Here is an 18196-nt window from a genome sequence, read left to right on the forward strand (position 1 = left end):
GAAAAGTATTTGTTTGGTTGTGCAGAAATCTCAAATTTCAAATAGTTAGCATTTGTTATATAATTTATGTACCTTTTAGTTCTTAACTACCAAATGCTGTGTGCTAGAAGGTTAATAACACAACAGCATGGTAAGCAGCTGATTTTATTTTTAAGATAAAATATTTTTTAGGCATTAGTTTATCAGATAGGCACTAAAAAATTATAAATGCTGCATGGACTATTAGCTGAGCGCTGTGATTACACACAACTCAGAGGTTCCTTCTAGAGTTATTATATATATATATATATATATATATATATATATATATATATATATATATATATATATATATATATATATATATATATATATATTATATCACATATATCATATAAAGATATTTTTGATTGGTTTTTGAATATGATAAGTTTTGTTAACCCTTTCTCTCCCGGGATATTTTCCGCTATATTCCCAAAGTCAAAATTCCTGATTCTGACTCAAACACTTTTAGACCTTGTAGTGACTAAAACAATAAACCAATCTCTCTGAAACTTGGCATCTTTTTTTACTAATACCTTGATCGAACAAAATAACTAAAAAAAAATTATTTATCACAATTGTAAGACGTCACATGACTTAAAAAACGGCCTTTAACATAAAATAAAATTTTGCTTTTTCGAAGTAAAATCCAAAAAAAAATCCAAATATTATGTTGTAAACAAATAAAACTTGTTTAAAAACGGTTTAGCAATCATTTAACTAGTTCATAGCAAAAAAATAAAAGGTTTATCATAAAAACTCTATATCATCGCTGCTATCCTCCATAACAATTTTTAAAATTTCTTCCATATTTGAATAAGTTCTTTTAAAACCATTTTTTAAAATGCTATATCTTTTGAACTAAATTGAATTTTGACAAACGGTTTTCAGCATTTGATATAAAAATTTTTCTATTTTCCATATCTGTAAAGAACAATACATGAATCGTTATAAAAGCATAGTTAAATTGCGGACGTTTGCATGACCCGCACAGTGGATCACAGGGAAAATCGCGAGGTTTGTCACAGGGAGTAAAAGGGTTAATTCTTTCCTAAGCTTTTCTCCATTTAATTTGGCATTTTGTTTTTTACCCAGGTGATAAAAATGTATTTTTGCATAGTTTTCTGAAGTAAGTTTAATCAGTGCAAATAAATGGTTATCAGTTATAGCTGAGTCAAACATATGAGAAGTTTGTTCATTAAATATTTTTGAGTAATCAACTGATCTCAAAACAGCTCTAGAAATGGCATTTGAATTCCTACTTGATTTGGAAGGTGGCCATTTATTAAGGCAAGCAACCTTTGGAAACATCTTTCAGTTTCTTCCCACATTATAACAACACTTTTAGTTGGTTTAATTAAACCTCCTTTGTCTTTGAACTTTAAAAAACTGCTTTGTTCGAAATGATAAGAAAGTACTAATGCATTCCAATGTTTAATGCAGATGGTTTATTGTAAATTTATGTATCATACATTTTTTGATAAGATAATGTTGATGCTTGATAACATAAAAAATATATGTTATCAAAAAATTCCCTTATAAGTCGTTTTCAATAACAAGTCAAAAACAATTGACTCAATCATTGAGAGCTGGAATATTACAAAAAATAATATATAGGTAAAATAATATATATTAAAAAAAATATATTGTATTTAATATTTTTATTAAATACCATATTCATTAATTACAATTATGTATTAAATAATCCTAGAAGGAACTCCTGTATTTATTTCAAAACTCTAATTATTTTCTTTCATATCTCTGTAAAAAGCCTTATAAAATGTACATCGATCACCGCTAGCAGCTCCGATCGCCGCCATCTTGGGAGGCCAATTTTTTTGAAAAAGACAATTGAATACGCTACCAGTTATATTTTGAGATCAGTGGTATAAAATAATGTAAATTTAATAGATAAAATAAAATTTGTTTAAAAAACTGAACATTTCACATTTTTTTTTGTCAATCAATTTTTTTTATGCGTCTCTTGTATTGCAAGAATTGAATTCTGAAAACCTTTTTAAAGTCGAATAATAAAAAATTTTTTACAACAATAAAATTCTTTTTGATTTTGTGTTAGAAAACCATTTGACAGAATTCTAGCACATAAAGACAAAGTTACTTTTCAGAATAGAATTATGATTAAACTGGGTGTGATATAAAAATTTACAAGCGAATAGCATTTGGATCAAAAGGCGCTAGCATCGAGAGATCTTTGTTCGAAATCTATTTTAACCGCCGGACAATCGTTTAATACAACCGTTTTAACCGCGAAAAACGAATAATTCGATTAAAAAGCGTTTTTTAATACAACGAGGAAAATTGTTTTTATATTTCAAACGTGGGAAGTTGGCTTTCCAAGGCATCATATTTTTATTCGTTTTGATTGGTCCTGGTTGTTTCAAAATAATTCCGTCACTTTATTTTGAACAAACTTCATCAAACACCAGACTAGAAATCTTTTTACTTCTAAAGAAACAAATACCATTTAAACATACTTGTGCTAGCTAAGTGTTTATTTCTAAATTGGATCAACAAGCTAACCTTCGGATTGGAAGTCAAAAGGTGTTTTTCATCATCCTTAAAAATCACGAGAAGTAAAAATCAATTTCAACTTTTTTTTTTTCAAAATAAATACTTTTACAAGACTTTAAAATTTTTCTGAGTCAAAATGCCAAAATAAAGCTAAAAGGTCATAGAATGCCATTGGATCAAAAAAATGCCAATTTTCCAAACATCGGTATCCTATAAGGCCATGTGGCAACGCTGGATTTAATTGAGGAGTGCAGAAACATTAAACACTTGATTCTGAGGCATTTAATTGCCAAGTTATTTATTTGAGTTGTATCAGTTACAATCTTAAAAGTGATGCTTTCTCTTTAAAAAACATTTGAGAAAAAAAAAATTTAGCAGTCGAACATTACCATTGATATTTGTTTTATTTGAAATAAATTTTCGGTGAAGATCACGACTCTTCAAAAAAACAATTATAACGGTTCGGAAAAATCAAATGATTAATTTTGGCCGGATATTTTCTTCCGGTTAAAATTGCATTCTAACCGCTGCTTGAAATTGTTGGTTGTCCTGTGGTTAATCTAATTTAACCTGAAACGCCACGCTGGAGAAAAATTAAATTATTCGACCCTATATTTCTGTTGTGATATATTCGATCGTGGAACGCAATTGAATATTCTGGCAAAAAATTATTTTCTATTCCTTTATGTTGTAGACTGTTAGATCATAGAAATTTATGCTGTAAATGGTTCGACCCTTCAAAAATTCTACTTAGCTTAATTTGTGGCTCTAGACAGCATATAATAAAAGCCACATTCAGTAATAAAATAATAAATTTAACATTTTTACATTCTAGTCAAAACTTTCTTCTTTTCAAATTAAAGGGAAATGCGATGTAAGTTTGTAAGATCAAAAATAAGAAACAGCAAATGTTTCAGACGTAGTATCATGTCAAAATATGCGAATAGAAAATAAATTTTGGACATTTTGTCGGCAGAAAATGTTTCAGACATAAAATTGTCAAAATATATCGAAGTATGTAAATTCTTTTTTTTTTTTTTTTTAAAAACAGATTATCAACACTATCATATTTTCCCTGAGCTAACGACCAGCAATTAGGATTTCAAACTTGTTACGCCCAACCTTTTTAATCTTACTCATAAAAAAACAAAACAAAAAAACAGTACGCAGCTCACAAGGGTAATTCCATGTAAAAGTGGGACAAAAAATTGAAATTTTTCAGTCACCCTCTCAGATTTTCTTTAAATTTTAACCAGTGGTACCTATTAATGAAACATGAAAAAATGCAAAATTTGAACTCTCAAATCCAAACGGTTCAAGAGTTATGACATTTTGAAATTCAGCCTAAAACGTTCATTTTTTTACGAAGTCTGCCATTATGGATTTTGTAGTTGTACTTTTAATTGAATAATTTAAGATCTAGTGGAAGAATGTGGCTAAAAATTGGTACCTGACCATTTTTGAGGGTGCTGAATTCAAAAATGTAGATAAAATGTAGACAAGCTTAAATTTTTTGATAGTTTTTTTTTTTATTTTAAAATGACCAGTCAAATTTTTTGTTTTGTTACCATGGGTTGCGCTTTCATTAATTCCCGGAGTTGCCCAAGTCTCATGGATTCGATTTTTTTTTCAAATGAATTAGTTGATCCTAGGCTATCTTTATAAAAAAGATGGTTTTGGTTTCTTAAAGTATAGTAAAGATATGTCATTTTGAAATTTAGACAAAAAATTTCTTTATTTGGCCGTTATTCTCTATTTTAGATTTTATAGCGATACTTTTTGTGTGAATAATTTAAGTTCTAGTACAGAAATATGACTGAAAATTGGTACCTGACCATTTTAAAGACGTTGAATACAAAGATGAAGAGAAATTAATCCAATTCCTAATATTTTAGAATAACTTTTGAATTTTAAAATGGTATAATATTACTTAACCATAAAACGGGGTAATATTTTCACAAACTGCCTGACTCAATTGTTCAATTGTGGTGTGTAAAAACAGTTTATTAAGGTTGATTTTGATATATAAATAAAGTTTTGTGATGTGAATTATAATGAAAAATATAGTTTTGCAACGCCTTCTGTGATATATAAATATAGTTTTGGGACGTCAGTTATGTCGTCTAAATATAGTTTTGAAACAACAGTTAGCAATAACAAATTTCAATAAAAAAAATTATTTTAATTTTAGATTAAATGATTATTAAATCTTGTTTGGTAATTCAGTTTCTTAGTCATGGCAAACAGCCAATAGTGCTCCATTGGAATCAACCTAGAAAGTGAATGTCATCTCACAACATATACATCGTTGCTGGGTATTGAACATTTTGAAGATATTCCTGAATATGAAAGAGAAATATTAATGTGGAGGACTGGGCTCTCAATGATAAATGTCAAACCAACAACTTGTCTCCATTATAAACATGTTTATTTGAACCGTTATACAACTAAATTAACACGGTGCTGCAATCCATTTAATACGCATAACAAAGTTATAAAAGGTATTTACAGTAATCATAACTTTCAGTTTTCTGAAAATGTTGTGAGTTACAATAATGAAATTATTGGCAGCCAAATTCTATTTTAGCTATATTTAACCTTTTAGCTGACTTCTGAAAGTGCACTATTAAATTCCTTGCAACTTTAAACTTTTTAAGGTTTTATTAAAATTTTTATACATATTAAAAGAGCTCTTCCCTTTTTTTAGGTAGTCTTCGCGAAATCAACTTGGATACAGCAAAGTACCTATACAGGAAAAGCAAATTCGTAGTTCCAGGTGAAAAACTTTGTCCACAATGCAGACATAAATTAGCATGAAGTGAAGAATCAGAAGAGAACAAGTTGGAGATAAAATTAACTGAAGATAATATGGAAAAACAAATTATAATGGAATCAACAAGATCATTACTCAACAGTACTTTATGCGAACTTGAAGTGTCTCCTCTAAAAGTTCATTTTCCCAAAACCTCTAACAAGCCTTCAATTGGAAAAAGAAAGATAAAGCAAGTTAAAGAAGCAGTTATTAAGAAGCTTGCAACTGCTCTGGATGTAACCGAATCCGATCTTGTTGCACCAAAAAATGAATTTCTAAAGGAAATTCAAACCAAAGCTGGCGATCTAGACTTCCTTGTAGAATGCATGAAAGAAAAACTTAAGGTTTCTATCAGAAGGCAGCAACTTCAAATTTTGACATTAACCCCAAAATCTTGGTCTATCAGAAAAGCAGCAAAAGAGTTTTCAGTTTCAAAACACAAAATTCAAAATGCAATGTTTTTACGCGACCAAAAAGGCATCATAGCATACCCTGATGTGGTTGAACGGCATCGAACAGTAAAGATGTTATAGAACTTGTAAAGCTTTTTTATTGTGACGATGAGTATTCAAGGCAAATGCCAGGTAAATAAAATAGACTGTAAGTGTTGGGGAAAGAAAATACATGTCAAAAAAATTGATTTTGTGTAACTTAAGGAGCTCTATGTGGCATATATGACAAAGTACGCAGGCCATAAAATTGGTTTTTCTAAATTTTGCAGTCTTCGGCCTAAATGGTGCATCCTTGCTGGTCCAAAAGGTACACATTCTGTTTGTGTGTGTACAATACACCAAAATGTTAAATTAATGTTGAGTGCTATAGGCCTTGAAACATCTTACCATGAAATCATTGAAAAGATTGTCTGCAGCAGAAAATCTAAAGTTTGCATGGTTCACCGATGCAATAGTTGTCCTGGCATACAAGCTGCCCAAAATTATTTCCAGCAGTATCTCACACAAAATGATGATCCAAAAGAGCAATAAGACAGTGATGAAAATGAACGGTCAGTGGATTTTAAACAGTGGACAACAACAGATAGAACTGAACAATTAACAATAAAACTTCCATTAAATAAATACATAGAGCTCCTGTGTGAAAAACTTGATAATATTACTTCTCATTCATTTATAGCAAAATCACAATCTAGCAATCTAAAGCATCTCAAAGAAACAATTAGTATTGATGAGGCTATTGTACTGGCAGATTTTGCAGAGAATTACACTTTTGTAGTACAAGACGAGATACAGAGTTACCATTGGAGCAAGAGTCAATGTTCCCTTCATCCAGTTGTCATCTACTACAAGAAAGTGAACTTGGAAATATCTTCTTTTTGTGTAATTTCAGATGATTTGAACCATGATGTTGGATTTATCAATTAAGTTATGCATAAAACCATTAATCATATAAAAACTCATATTTGTCTCACAATTACAAAAATTCATTATTTTTCTGATGGCTGTGCAGGGCAGTATAAGAACTGCAAACATTTTTACAATTTATGTCACCACGCTCAAGATTTTTCTGTTCGTTGCATCTGGAATTTCTTTGCAACAAGCCATGGAAAATCTCCATGCGATGGAATAGGTGGCACTGTTAAAAGGCTTGTTGCAACAGTTAGCTTGCAGAGTCCAACCACAGGTCATATACTGTCTTCTCAAGCAATGTTTGAATACTGTCAAAAGTCAATCAGTGGGATTACGTTTGTGTACTTCACTGCTGAAGAAATGGAGCTAATAAGAAACAAACTTACTCAGAGACTTTTAATAGCAACCACTATTCCTGGGACAAGAAGTTTCCATCAATTTATACCATCTTCTCATTCAATAATAAAAATGAAAAGGGTATCCGATGATGATGATTTTGCTCTTACATTTGACTTCCTCAAAAAACAAAAATATGAAATTAAAATTGACAATGTTATGATGTCACAATACCTATTTTGCAAATACGACAATTTTTACTGGCTTGGTATGGTTTCTGAAGTTGATAAAGAGAATGATGATTTTATGGTAAAGTTTATGCATCCACATTATCCAAGTCGGTCGTACTACTGGCCAAAGCGGGATGATAATTGCTGGGTGCCAAGAATGAATGTAATTTCTCTTGTTAAAACACCTTCAGCATCTTCTGGGCGTCAGTACCATATCTCAAAAGAAGATGAAACTCTATTTGAACAAGTTTTATCTTTTCAGTGAAAGTTGATTAATATTTTACTTTCATTATTTAAATGATATAAACTTCAATTTTAGTAATATTTGGTTATTCCTTTTCATTTTTATTTTTGAGCTTTTTTCAATAAAGCAGGTTTTTAATATTTTTCAAAAAAGTTTGCATTTTAGTTTCTTATTTTTTTACACAACATTTGAACATGTAACCTAAAATTTTAGCATGCAACAAACATTTTGAAATATTACCTAATTATTAAAATAATAAAAAAAGAAATCATTTTTTCAATTTGCTGCATAGTAAATTATATTTTCATGTATACTTTTGAAAATATTGATCATAAATATGCAAGTTATGCCAAGCAATAGAATTTTTTATTTTCTGTCAGAGACCCAAAAATTTCAAAAACATCTTATTTCACAATGAGAGTAAGGCAACTCCAGAAATAAGCAAAATGCAAATTATGGTCACAAGAAAAAAAAAGGACTGTTGACATTTTAAAATTCAAAAATTGTTCTAAAATATTAGGAATTGGATTAATTTCTCTTCATCTTTGTATTCAACGTCTTTAAAATGGTCAGGTACCAATTTTCAGTCATATTTCTGTACTAGAACTTAAATTATTCACACAAAAAGTATCGCTATAAAATCTAAAATAGAGAATAACGGCCAAATAAAGAAATTTTTTGTCTAAATTTCAAAATGACATATCTTTACTATACTTTAAGAAACCAAAACCATCTTTTTTATAAAGATAGCCTAGGATCAACTAATTCATTTGAAAAAAAAATCGAATCCATGATACTTGGGCAACTCCGGGAATTAATGAAAGCGCAACCCATGGTAACAAAACAAAAAATTTGACTGGTCATTTTAAAATAAAAAAAAAAACTATCAAAAAATTTAAGCTTGTCTACATTTTATCTACATTTTTGAATTCAGCACCCTCAAAAATGGTCAGGTACCAATTTTTAGCCACATTCTTCCACTAGATCTTAAATTATTCAATTAAAAGTACAACTACAAAATCCATAATGGCAGACTTCGTAAAAAAATGAACGTTTTAGGCTGAATTTCAAAATGTCATAACTCTTGAACCGTTTGGATTTGAGAGTTCAAATTTTGCATTTTTTCATGTTTCATTAATAGGTACCACTGGTTAAAATTTAAAGAAAATCTGAGAGGGTGACTGAAAAATTTCAATTTTTTGTCCCACTTTTACATGGAATAACCAACAAATGACAACTACTCACTGTCGCATCGCGTTCGCTTTGTGCTAAGTGTTTATTATTTTGTAGATGGCTAAATAAACTTTTCTCACTCCACCAGATAAAATCTTCGAGCTCGCTACTGTATAACTCATGAGAAAAGAGGACGTAGTTTACAAACAGTAAAAAGTAAATACAATAAAAACAACTAGTTTTCAGATTTATCTTTTTCTGAGTACATACTTACAATTCAGTGTTGCACATATTGCAATTAACATCTAACCATTTGGCTTAAGAAAAACACTGAATTCATAGTATGGAAAACAAGAGGTAATGCAAACCATGAGCGTTTTGCTAACAATAATTTTCACCAACAATTATCTAACTCATCATGTGTTAACGCTTAACAATCGAAACAGAGGATAAATCAAAAGATGACGCTGTATTAGCCAGCAATAAAAGTACTTACCCACGATAATAGCAGACCAACATCTCCTTGCAGGAAAACGAAGCATCATTAAAAATTTAGGAAGCACTTTTTACACCCCAATAAATATAAAATTAGTAAAAAGAAAATTAATTGCTGAATTTGTGAATTTGAGGTAAACGAAAATGTGATTTAAAATCATCAGTTAACTTAGGAAATCAGAAATAAAATGCAACAATTTATAGGTTGAACGAATCTAATTTTAAGACAGCCATAAAAGCACGAAACAAGTAAATTAAAAAAATTTAAATACTTTCCTTTCGCAACAGCGACACTGAATTAAAATATAAATTTTAGACGGTTTCCACATAATTAAAAAGACAACTATTATACACAATAATTTAGTCAGGTAAACTGAACAAATTTTTGCTGTCTTTATGAGTCAATTATTTTTTGTTGTTGTTATCAATGCTTTTTCCATCTTTTGGCTTCAATTGTTTTGTAAAAACATTTTTTTACACTCCGGTTGATGAACAGTTTTGATATATATTCACATTGTTTTAGCACCTTTTCGAGTGTTGTTTTGGTAGTTTTAGAAAGTTAATTGAAACGCTTGGGGCGTGCTTTAACAAAAAAAAAAAATTATTTCCATTGACCTCCATAAGAATCTTGATACCATTCCTGCTGTCCTCCTCCTCCTCCTCCTCCACCAGCACCACCACCACTATAATCATCACTATAATAATTGCCTTCTTGTTTTAATGGTTGTTGTGGAATAGGTTGTGAATTCCATCCTCCAGAACCTTGCTCATTACCAAATCTCCTTTTGGGAGCAGCTGATATCTGTTGATCATAACCACCTCCATCTACTTTTCTCTTTGGAGCCATTGCACCTCTACTAAATGCTGCACCTCTCCCTCTAGGAGCACCACCTCCTCCTCCACCACCACCACGAGATCCTCCCCTTGGCAAACCTCTAGCAACATTAGGACCACCTCTTGAACCAAAATTTCCTCCACGAGGAGCTCCTCCCCCTCCCCTTGGAGGTGCACCTCTTGGAGTACCACCACCACGTTGAGACTGAGGTGGTGGGCCTCCATAATAATTATCATAAGATGAATCATCATAATTTCCATACCCACTGTTATACCCATAATCATTAAAACCACTACCAGGAAAATTACTATACCCCCCTCTCATTCCCCCATGACCACCTCTTACACTTCCACCTTCAGACTGATTAAGTGAACCAAATCCAGATTGACCACGCCGACCTTCTTTCTTTTCAGTTTGAGGTTTAGCTAATGATACCTCTATTTTTAAGTCATCAAGCTCTTGTCCATTTAATTCTTCAATTGCACGAATAGCATCTTCTCGATTAACAAAGTGAATAAAGGCATAGTCCTTCAATTTTTTAACTTTCTCTACAGCACCATACTGTTTAAAAAGTTCATTCAATTTCATCTCTTCAATAGCAGGGGACAAGTTACGAACATAGACAACTTTCACCTGGAATATTAAACACACAACTGTTTAAAAATTAACCTGGTAAATCATATTTATTGGTCAAGATTTAATATACTATCATCATTGTATAAACCATATAGGGTTTTGCCAAATCCAATTTTTATGATCAGTGATTTGCTACATTACATTAGCTATATGAAGTAAAATTTATAGAAATATGAAGTTTAAAATAAAATTCAGAAATACACTATTATTATTTTTAATACTATAGATGGATAGTCTACTCAAAGAGAGGTTTAGTTTCATAATTTTGAAATGCATGTTATTTTTACTTGATACATTTATGATCCAGTGTTATAAAGTGGAAAATTAACTTCGCTAATAAGGTGTTTGGCATGTAAATACATGTAGATGTCACACAATAAGAGCAAGTTATCTAACCAACAGATAACTTGCTCTTAAAAAATTGTTAAATAATAATTTTAGAATGGGAAACTTTACCTTGGACATAACATTATCATCTGGTTCTTCAACTGGATCAGCCCAGTCAACAGTTGGAGTAATATTACCAAAAACTTTAATCCTTCCACTCATAAATCGTCTTCTGGCTAAAGATGCGTCTTTATGTGTTGTAAATTCAAGAAAAGCAAAACCTCTGTTTTTTGATTTATCCTCAGATGAAATATATACAATTACATCACTAAGATTTTCTACTTTAGATGCAAATTCTTCAAATATTTGTTGTTTTGTTTTTGATTTTGGAATTGAACCCACAAATAAACGATTATTTGCTTGTGATAGACAGACACCAAGTGTTTTTCCATCTCTAACTTGCTTTCCATCCATTTCCTTTACAGCTAATGTGGCAGCTTCTCGTGTTGTATAAGTGCAAAAAGCAAAACCTTTATTTAAACCAGAAAAAGGATCAACCATAATGCGAAGATCATATATAGTACCATGAGGTTCAAACATGGGAACAAGTTCATCTTCATACATATCACGTGGAAGTTTGCCAATAAAAATTTGAGAACAAAATTTCTACAACAACAAATAATGTATAAGTATTCTTATTATTATAAAATAGTATTTTTAACAAACTATGACCTTTACCAAAAAATTAGTTACTTTTAGAACTTATAAAAAACTAAAATGGATTCATCCATTCAATTTTATAAAACTTAACCAAATCCTTGCACCTAAGCTTTAATTATCAACAAAAGCTTATAATTTAAAAAAACAAAAAAAAAAAATTACCTTTTCACCAGTACCTGGAACTGGACCTTCCCAATTTGGTGGTGGCCCACCATACTTTCTCTGGCCTGTGGTGATATCTAGTGTGTAACCTGTTCTATCTAACAATTGTTTTACTTTTTCTTCATGTGGACCCTGCTTAACAGTTTCTATTGAATCAGATTTAACAGTTAGACCAGGATTTGAAGGTGGAGGAATAGAATCTTTGTTTTTCATCTTAGCGCGATAGGTTTTCATTACTCCGCACAAGAAGGCACTTTTATTTTGAACATGAGATAAGTCACTTTTACAAAATTGTTCAAGTACATTACTAGCATCCTCCTCAGTAAATTCTTTTAATGCTTCTAGAGCACGATCGTCTAACTCATCAACTCGCAACACCCCTAAAATCAGATGTATTCTTTAAATTAGAATAGCATATTTGAATGATAATCATATATTGAATTTATTAACTGGTTAATATACCTTGATTTAATAGGTATCAAAAATTTAATAGGTAAATTAATTTATTTGGGTACTACTACACTACCCCCCCCCCCCCTTATGATAATGATAGAGAACTTTACACTGATTAAGAATTGTATAAACATAGGTCTCAAAATCAATGCAAAGTGCTCTAATCTGAAGCTAGAAGTACAAAAATATACAAATCATTAGTATTTGCCATCTTGAGTAATGTTTATTTTTTTTTTGTTTAAAGGTTATCTCTTAAAAGTTTACCAGCCTATTTTTTTTAAAAAAAGAAAAAAGAACAAAGATTTCAAATAATAGAATTAAATTGCATTTAATTATCATCACACCATTTTGTTTTAGCTGGATTTTTACTTTTGTTATCTAGAATCTTTTAAAACTTTTATGGAATAAATTGAAAAATTCTTTGATTGATTATATACTAAAATGAACTTTTTATGACATACATACTAAAAATTTATTTTTATTATGTATGTCATAAAGAGGAATCTCATAAAAAAAGTTTTTGTTTCTTCATTTATCTACATATAATGACTCTTTGAAGCCCAACAATAAATTGTAATGACTAGGATATTCTAAATCAAAAACAGTTGTTTTTATAGACACTAATTATAACAAAAATTTTTTGCAAAGAAGGTCATAGAATTTAATTTTTATTATTTGATGAAAACTCATTTTTTCAATTCCTTTTTTCTTTAACAACAATACTTTTATTAAAAAATAGTCATAAATTCTATTATAAAATTCACAAGAAGGAACCAAATGTTTCACAAGAATAGCTTTTTATAGCTCATTTGTCTGTCTGATTACACTTTAAGACAAAGACTTTCTTTCACTCTAAAATTTAAAACTTTTCGTGAAATATTTTTGGTAATTGGATCATGTTATTAACTTGCTTAACTTGAATTTCAGCAAAACTTCTATTTCAGATAAGCTAAAAGTTTTCTTTCACTATTTGTCAATTTACCGCTGTTAATGCCATTTCCATCCTAATTTTGTAACTCTGCCTACTTGTTTATATAATATTAGCATTTTCGAGCATGGAGCAACTTTGATATGGTGTGAAGGTTACCCCACAATCTTTCAAACTCAAAAAAATGTATGTTTATCTTAAGCTTAATGCAATTTGATCATTTTTTTTGCTCTTTTTAAACTCAAGCTTATTGCCACACTGATTCAAATGTGGTGTATTTTTGTCCAGGTTTGATTAAGAGAGTTGGCTTGCACATACAAACAATCAGAGGGTGCGTGCATATGCAAAGCACCAGGAAGTATGGATATTCAACAAAGAGCATGAAATGTGCTGTTATTGACATTAAAGTAAATGGGATGAGCATTAAGAATGCTGCTTTGCTTCATAAGGCCAATAGAACCACACTAACCATGGGTTACAGGAGTGGTCCAGTTGGTAGACCAGCTTTGCTAACCAATGAGGAAGAACAAATAATTGTGCACACACTCATTAAACTTAATGAGTGGAGATTTGCTATGGATTGAAAAACTCTGCAGTGTATTGTGAAGGATTATTTGCAGAGTGTTGGTAGTGAACATTTATTTCAACATGGCAAACCAGAGAGTATGTGTTTGAGAAAAGACGGAGAAATGGGCTAACAAAATGAGTGTTTTAGCAATTCCCAGCAAACAGGGTATATGCATGTAATCCAGTTGTGATTAATGACATATTTGGAAAGTTCACATCAGTATATGAGCATCTGGAGTTAAGAGGGAAGCCTTAGAATTTTTTTTATTGTTGATAAGACAGGCTTGCAGATAAAATCAGCAGTCAGACGATGTTCTATAATTGTGGTTCTAAAAACCCACACAAAAGGGTGACAACCTCAACAAAATACAAGTACACATTTGCTACTTAACAGTTGGTGAATATCTACTGATATATGTGGTGTGTAAAGGTTAACACCAATATGACAAATGGTGTTTTGGTGGTCCTTTTTGTGTTCGACACTTGTTCTGATTCTGAGTAGAGAGGGACCAATTTATTGAGTGGTTCATGAAGGTATTTGTTGATGGAACTGGTAGCCTAAATGATAAAGTGTAAGTTTTCTAGAGTTAACACCAATAGTGCATTTAAGGTTTGTGGAATATATCCACTGAAAAGAGAGAAAATCAGTGACAAGCTTTCCATGTCCATATCACTAATACATAAGACAGAGTCAAATCAGAATGCTGATGAACATGCATATAAAACCATTGAGGCTGAAGTTCTACTTCTGCCTGTGTCCCTTTCCCTTTCCCTTTCCTGTAGCTAAAACGGATGAGTTGAAACTCATCTTTACAGTATAGTTACAACTTCGAGAACTTTTTATCTGCAGTACTTATATCAGGCATTTTAAGTTGGTGCCATTTACAACATCTTGCAGCTATTAAGACTGTTTTCTTGCTTTGTCTTCTAATAAAAAGTTAATGCTATATCTGTTCTCAATTATTCTCACATAGTTATTGACTAAAATAATTGAACTTTGCCAGAAAAAATGCTTGATAATTTTAAGATTTTCACGACATTTTAGCTTATTTGTTATAATGCTGCATCAATCTTAAATGCCATCAATCTTATGCAATGTGATACCAGAAAAATAAAAAGGATAATATTTTGAATGATCTCTCACATAGAGCAGCAACACATAGTTTCATGTCAATGTTTCCCCATGCCTAGGGGAGCATTGACATAATGAGTAGGTTTATAAAATAGCATGTAGTGAGACTAATTATTGCTTTAAACAACCTAGAAATGTTATGTAAATGCAATTCGAAGATTTGACCGTAGAAAAAAACCAACATGATTCTTTTTTACACTTGAAAATTTTTTTAAAAAATGTCAAAGTTTGCCAATTTACCTTATTTTTGTTCTTTCAACTTCAGATTAGAGCACTTTTTGAGACATATGGTTTAATTCTTATTCAACATGGAGGTCTATATCATAGTCAATCATAAAAACAAGTGGGAGGAAAAGAAAGTGTAGTCGCACTGATTATTTGTAAAGATACAATTTAATTTAAGAAATTTCTATCTAAAAAAAAACATATCTTTTAGGTTTACTTAATAGAAGTATTATATAAACAATGATTTCAGTCTAAGTATAAAAAAGTTATTAAGTTTTAAATATCTTACTTTAACAGACTTAATATTAAATGTTGTCATTTTAATTTTGCAGACCATTTTGGTAAGTTATACATTTATCTGTTACTTTGATACAAAAACCATTTTAAATGTTTAACCAAGAATTTGAATCTCATTCATTTTTTAAATCTGGCTTGTTATATCTTTTAAACTTTGACAGTTTAGCAAAAATGATAATGATTTAAATTAACATAACTTCATGATATGTAAAACTTAGATGCCTAAACTTTTTAAAAGAGTTTTTATTTTAAGTTATTTTAGTTTATTTTAACTTATTTTCAATTTTGGATGGGGTTCACCTACATTTACATACTGTAGAGTAACTCTTAAGATTTTGGTGTATTCACATGTGCCTTCTGGGTTAAATAACATACTTATTAGTTCAAAAAGTACCTGATTGGTGAATTTCATCAAGTTTCTGGGCGATCGGTTGACATATTCCTTGCCCGAGCAAATTATCATACATCTCAGAAAACTTATGAGTTTCCTCAGACATGATTGGAAATATATTAGATATTCTACTTGAAACCTCGAGTTGGAAAGAAATGGCTGTCAGTCTATTCTGTGATATAAGAAAAAATTCGTGGTCACACGCAAAGAAAAACATAATGTTTATCAAATATAATTGTTTGTACTTAGTCAGTGTGACAAATTTTACTGATGCACTGTGGGAATTTTCCTGTAATAAAAACGAGGGAAACTGTTAGTTTAAGTTTCAACTTTCTCCTAACTTTAAGCTTAGTCATAAGAAAAAGATCAATTTCTTATGACTATGCTTTAAGTTTCTTATTAAGTACGAAACTTAGCTTTAGTTTTTTAGTTTTTCCAAAATCTAATATAAATGCAACTATAAAAATATTAAACTACGATTAGAGATGTGATGGAGGGTAATCGGTGGCCTGTTGTGTTAAACCAATTTTTTTCTTCATTAAAAATCGTAAACCAAAATAAATAAATAATAAATAAATGTTTCTATATTTTTGCAATTTTTTTTTACATGGCCGTAACACGGGAGAGGCTGGGAAGATAGCACCCCCTCTTGCACTTTTTAACCAAAATATGCAATGTGAAACTTTGCAGAATGTAAAATTATGCATGTAAACTTACTGTTTTTTTGGTTTTTTTTTTGTTTTTAAAACTGATTTCAATGGCCCTGTTTTACGATTGTAAATTTATCAGTATTTTTTAGTTAAAATTAAGGCCCTCTTTAATTATTTTATTCTTAAAGGACAATCATACCAATAAATGCGTTAGGCAGGGCGAGGGGGGTGGTCAAGCGTTGTATAACTAAAAATATAGAATTAAAAATATAGTACGCGTAGTGTAGTTAAAGGTATAGTAAAATGAAAAAACTCTGATTGTTGTTTTCCTTCGAAGATGGCAGAAAAGAATTCCTTATGAGAAAGATTATTTCAAAATAAATGGTAATTTGTTGGCTTTCTCTTGATTGTAAAACATCTTCGTGTGCAGTAATATAACCTAAATGATTAACTTATCTTTACAGCAGCTTTAGCCAAAACTCGTATGGAAAAAACAATGATGGATTTGCGGCCATGGTTTTTAGCAGAAGGTCTGAGAAGCTAGCCGCAGGATATGTTTAATGTTTTAAGATCTATCTTTCCGTATTCTAAAGGCCATTCATATAAATTTAGTAATCTAAAGGTCATTCAATCAAGTTTAGTACTAATTAACCTGTTCTGGGTAATTTTTTTTTTCTTTTGAGTTACCATTTTCAATATTTTCTTTTTGATTGTACTTTCAATATTTTTGTTTTTTACTTTCAATATTTTACTTTCAATCTTTTTGATTGTACTTTTCAATATTTTCTTTTTGATTGTACTTTCAAAGTACAATCAGGAGGAGAGGATTTCTAGGAATAATGTGGCCTTCGGCATATTTCGTGGATTACGACGGTTGTAATTTCATTAACGATCTTTAGATACGAAATAGTCATCAATTTCAAATGGTGTCAACTCAAAAAATGCTTAAGATGGTTATTAGAAGTAATATATGCATGTACATACATCTTAATTGTTAATTAAAAAGTTAATTTATCCGATTTTTCATGGATAAATTGAACAACTGTTTAAAGCACAATTTTACTGGGTAAAACTTAACTCTGTTTCCATATAAATGTATTAAACTAACTTTAAATACCATTTTGAGTACTTATATGTTTATATATCTGCATCAGCTCAAACTCTCTTAAAGGATAAAAGGTATGTTTTTTTTAGTTTCTAAATTAGAGTGGGAATGTTTCTCTATCACCCGTTTGTTTATGTGAACCCACTAACAAAGCTATGCAAATATACAATCCTAAATATTTTTATGTATTTGCTTAAAAAAAAAAAATTGTGATGTAAAATTAGTTGGATTCATGTTGGGTTTAACACATTTAAATAATTCTTAAGGTTTTCTTATTACAAAGAATCTTGTGTATAAGTTAAATTAAGTCTTTGCATTTAGGTGAAGTGTTAAGATATTTGTTATTCTTTATGATTCTACATTTCTATGAGCAAAATTTTGTAATCATTTTTTTCTTAAACTACGCTGGTATTGTGCTCTCAAATTAGAAATGGAAGCTGCACATACTGTATAGCGAGTTGTATGAAATTCATTCTTCTGGCTCAAATAAATCAACAAATGTTGAACTACATCTAAGTTTTACAAGAACCTTCTATCAGCGTGTTAGTCAACTTTATTCAT

General features: G+C 30.3%; 1 protein-coding gene and 1 pseudogene across 2 annotated transcripts; one reads left to right on the top strand and one right to left on the bottom strand.

Annotated features, from left to right (window-relative positions):
• The first annotated feature begins 4789 nt into the window (after window positions 1-4789).
• LOC149891169 (uncharacterized) lies at window positions 4790-7644 on the top strand (annotated as a pseudogene). Its single transcript, XR_016450719.1, has 2 exons — window positions 4790-5054; window positions 5261-7644. The product of XR_016450719.1 is annotated as an uncharacterized LOC149891169 (transcript).
• A 1760-nt stretch (window positions 7645-9404) lies between these two features.
• On the bottom strand, window positions 9405-16082 carry LOC145180727 (heterogeneous nuclear ribonucleoprotein R-like). The gene is made up of 4 exons (XM_080055662.2): window positions 15884-16082; window positions 11888-12267; window positions 11135-11671; window positions 9405-10675 (listed from the first exon to the last, which is right to left on the bottom strand). Exons 1-4 carry the CDS (start codon window positions 15984-15986, stop codon window positions 9809-9811), a joined length of 1887 nt encoding a protein of 628 aa, XP_079911788.2. The 5' UTR covers window positions 15987-16082; the 3' UTR covers window positions 9405-9808.
• Between the last annotated feature and the right edge of the window lie 2114 nt (window positions 16083-18196).

Source organism: Hydra viridissima, unplaced genomic scaffold (assembly GCF_058129835.1).
Source record: "Hydra viridissima isolate aposymbiotic clone 2 unplaced genomic scaffold, HvirCarnegie_v1 scaffold_3, whole genome shotgun sequence".
NCBI lineage: Eukaryota > Metazoa > Cnidaria > Hydrozoa > Anthoathecata > Hydridae > Hydra > Hydra viridissima.

Bases quoted from the DNA above. Each gene is read 5' to 3' on its own strand.
- LOC145180727 (XM_080055662.2), bottom strand. From the start codon at position 15,986: ATGTCTGAGGAAACTCATAAGTTTTCTGAGATGTATGATAATTTGCTC. The intron at 12,268-15,883 runs GTACTTTTTGAA...ATCTGATTTTAG, and splicing joins TGATGAAATTCACCAATCAG to GGGTGTTGCGAGTTGATGAG. The intron at 10,676-11,134 runs GTAAAGTTTCCC...TTAATATTCCAG, and splicing joins ATGATAATGTTATGTCCAAG to GTGAAAGTTGTCTATGTTCG.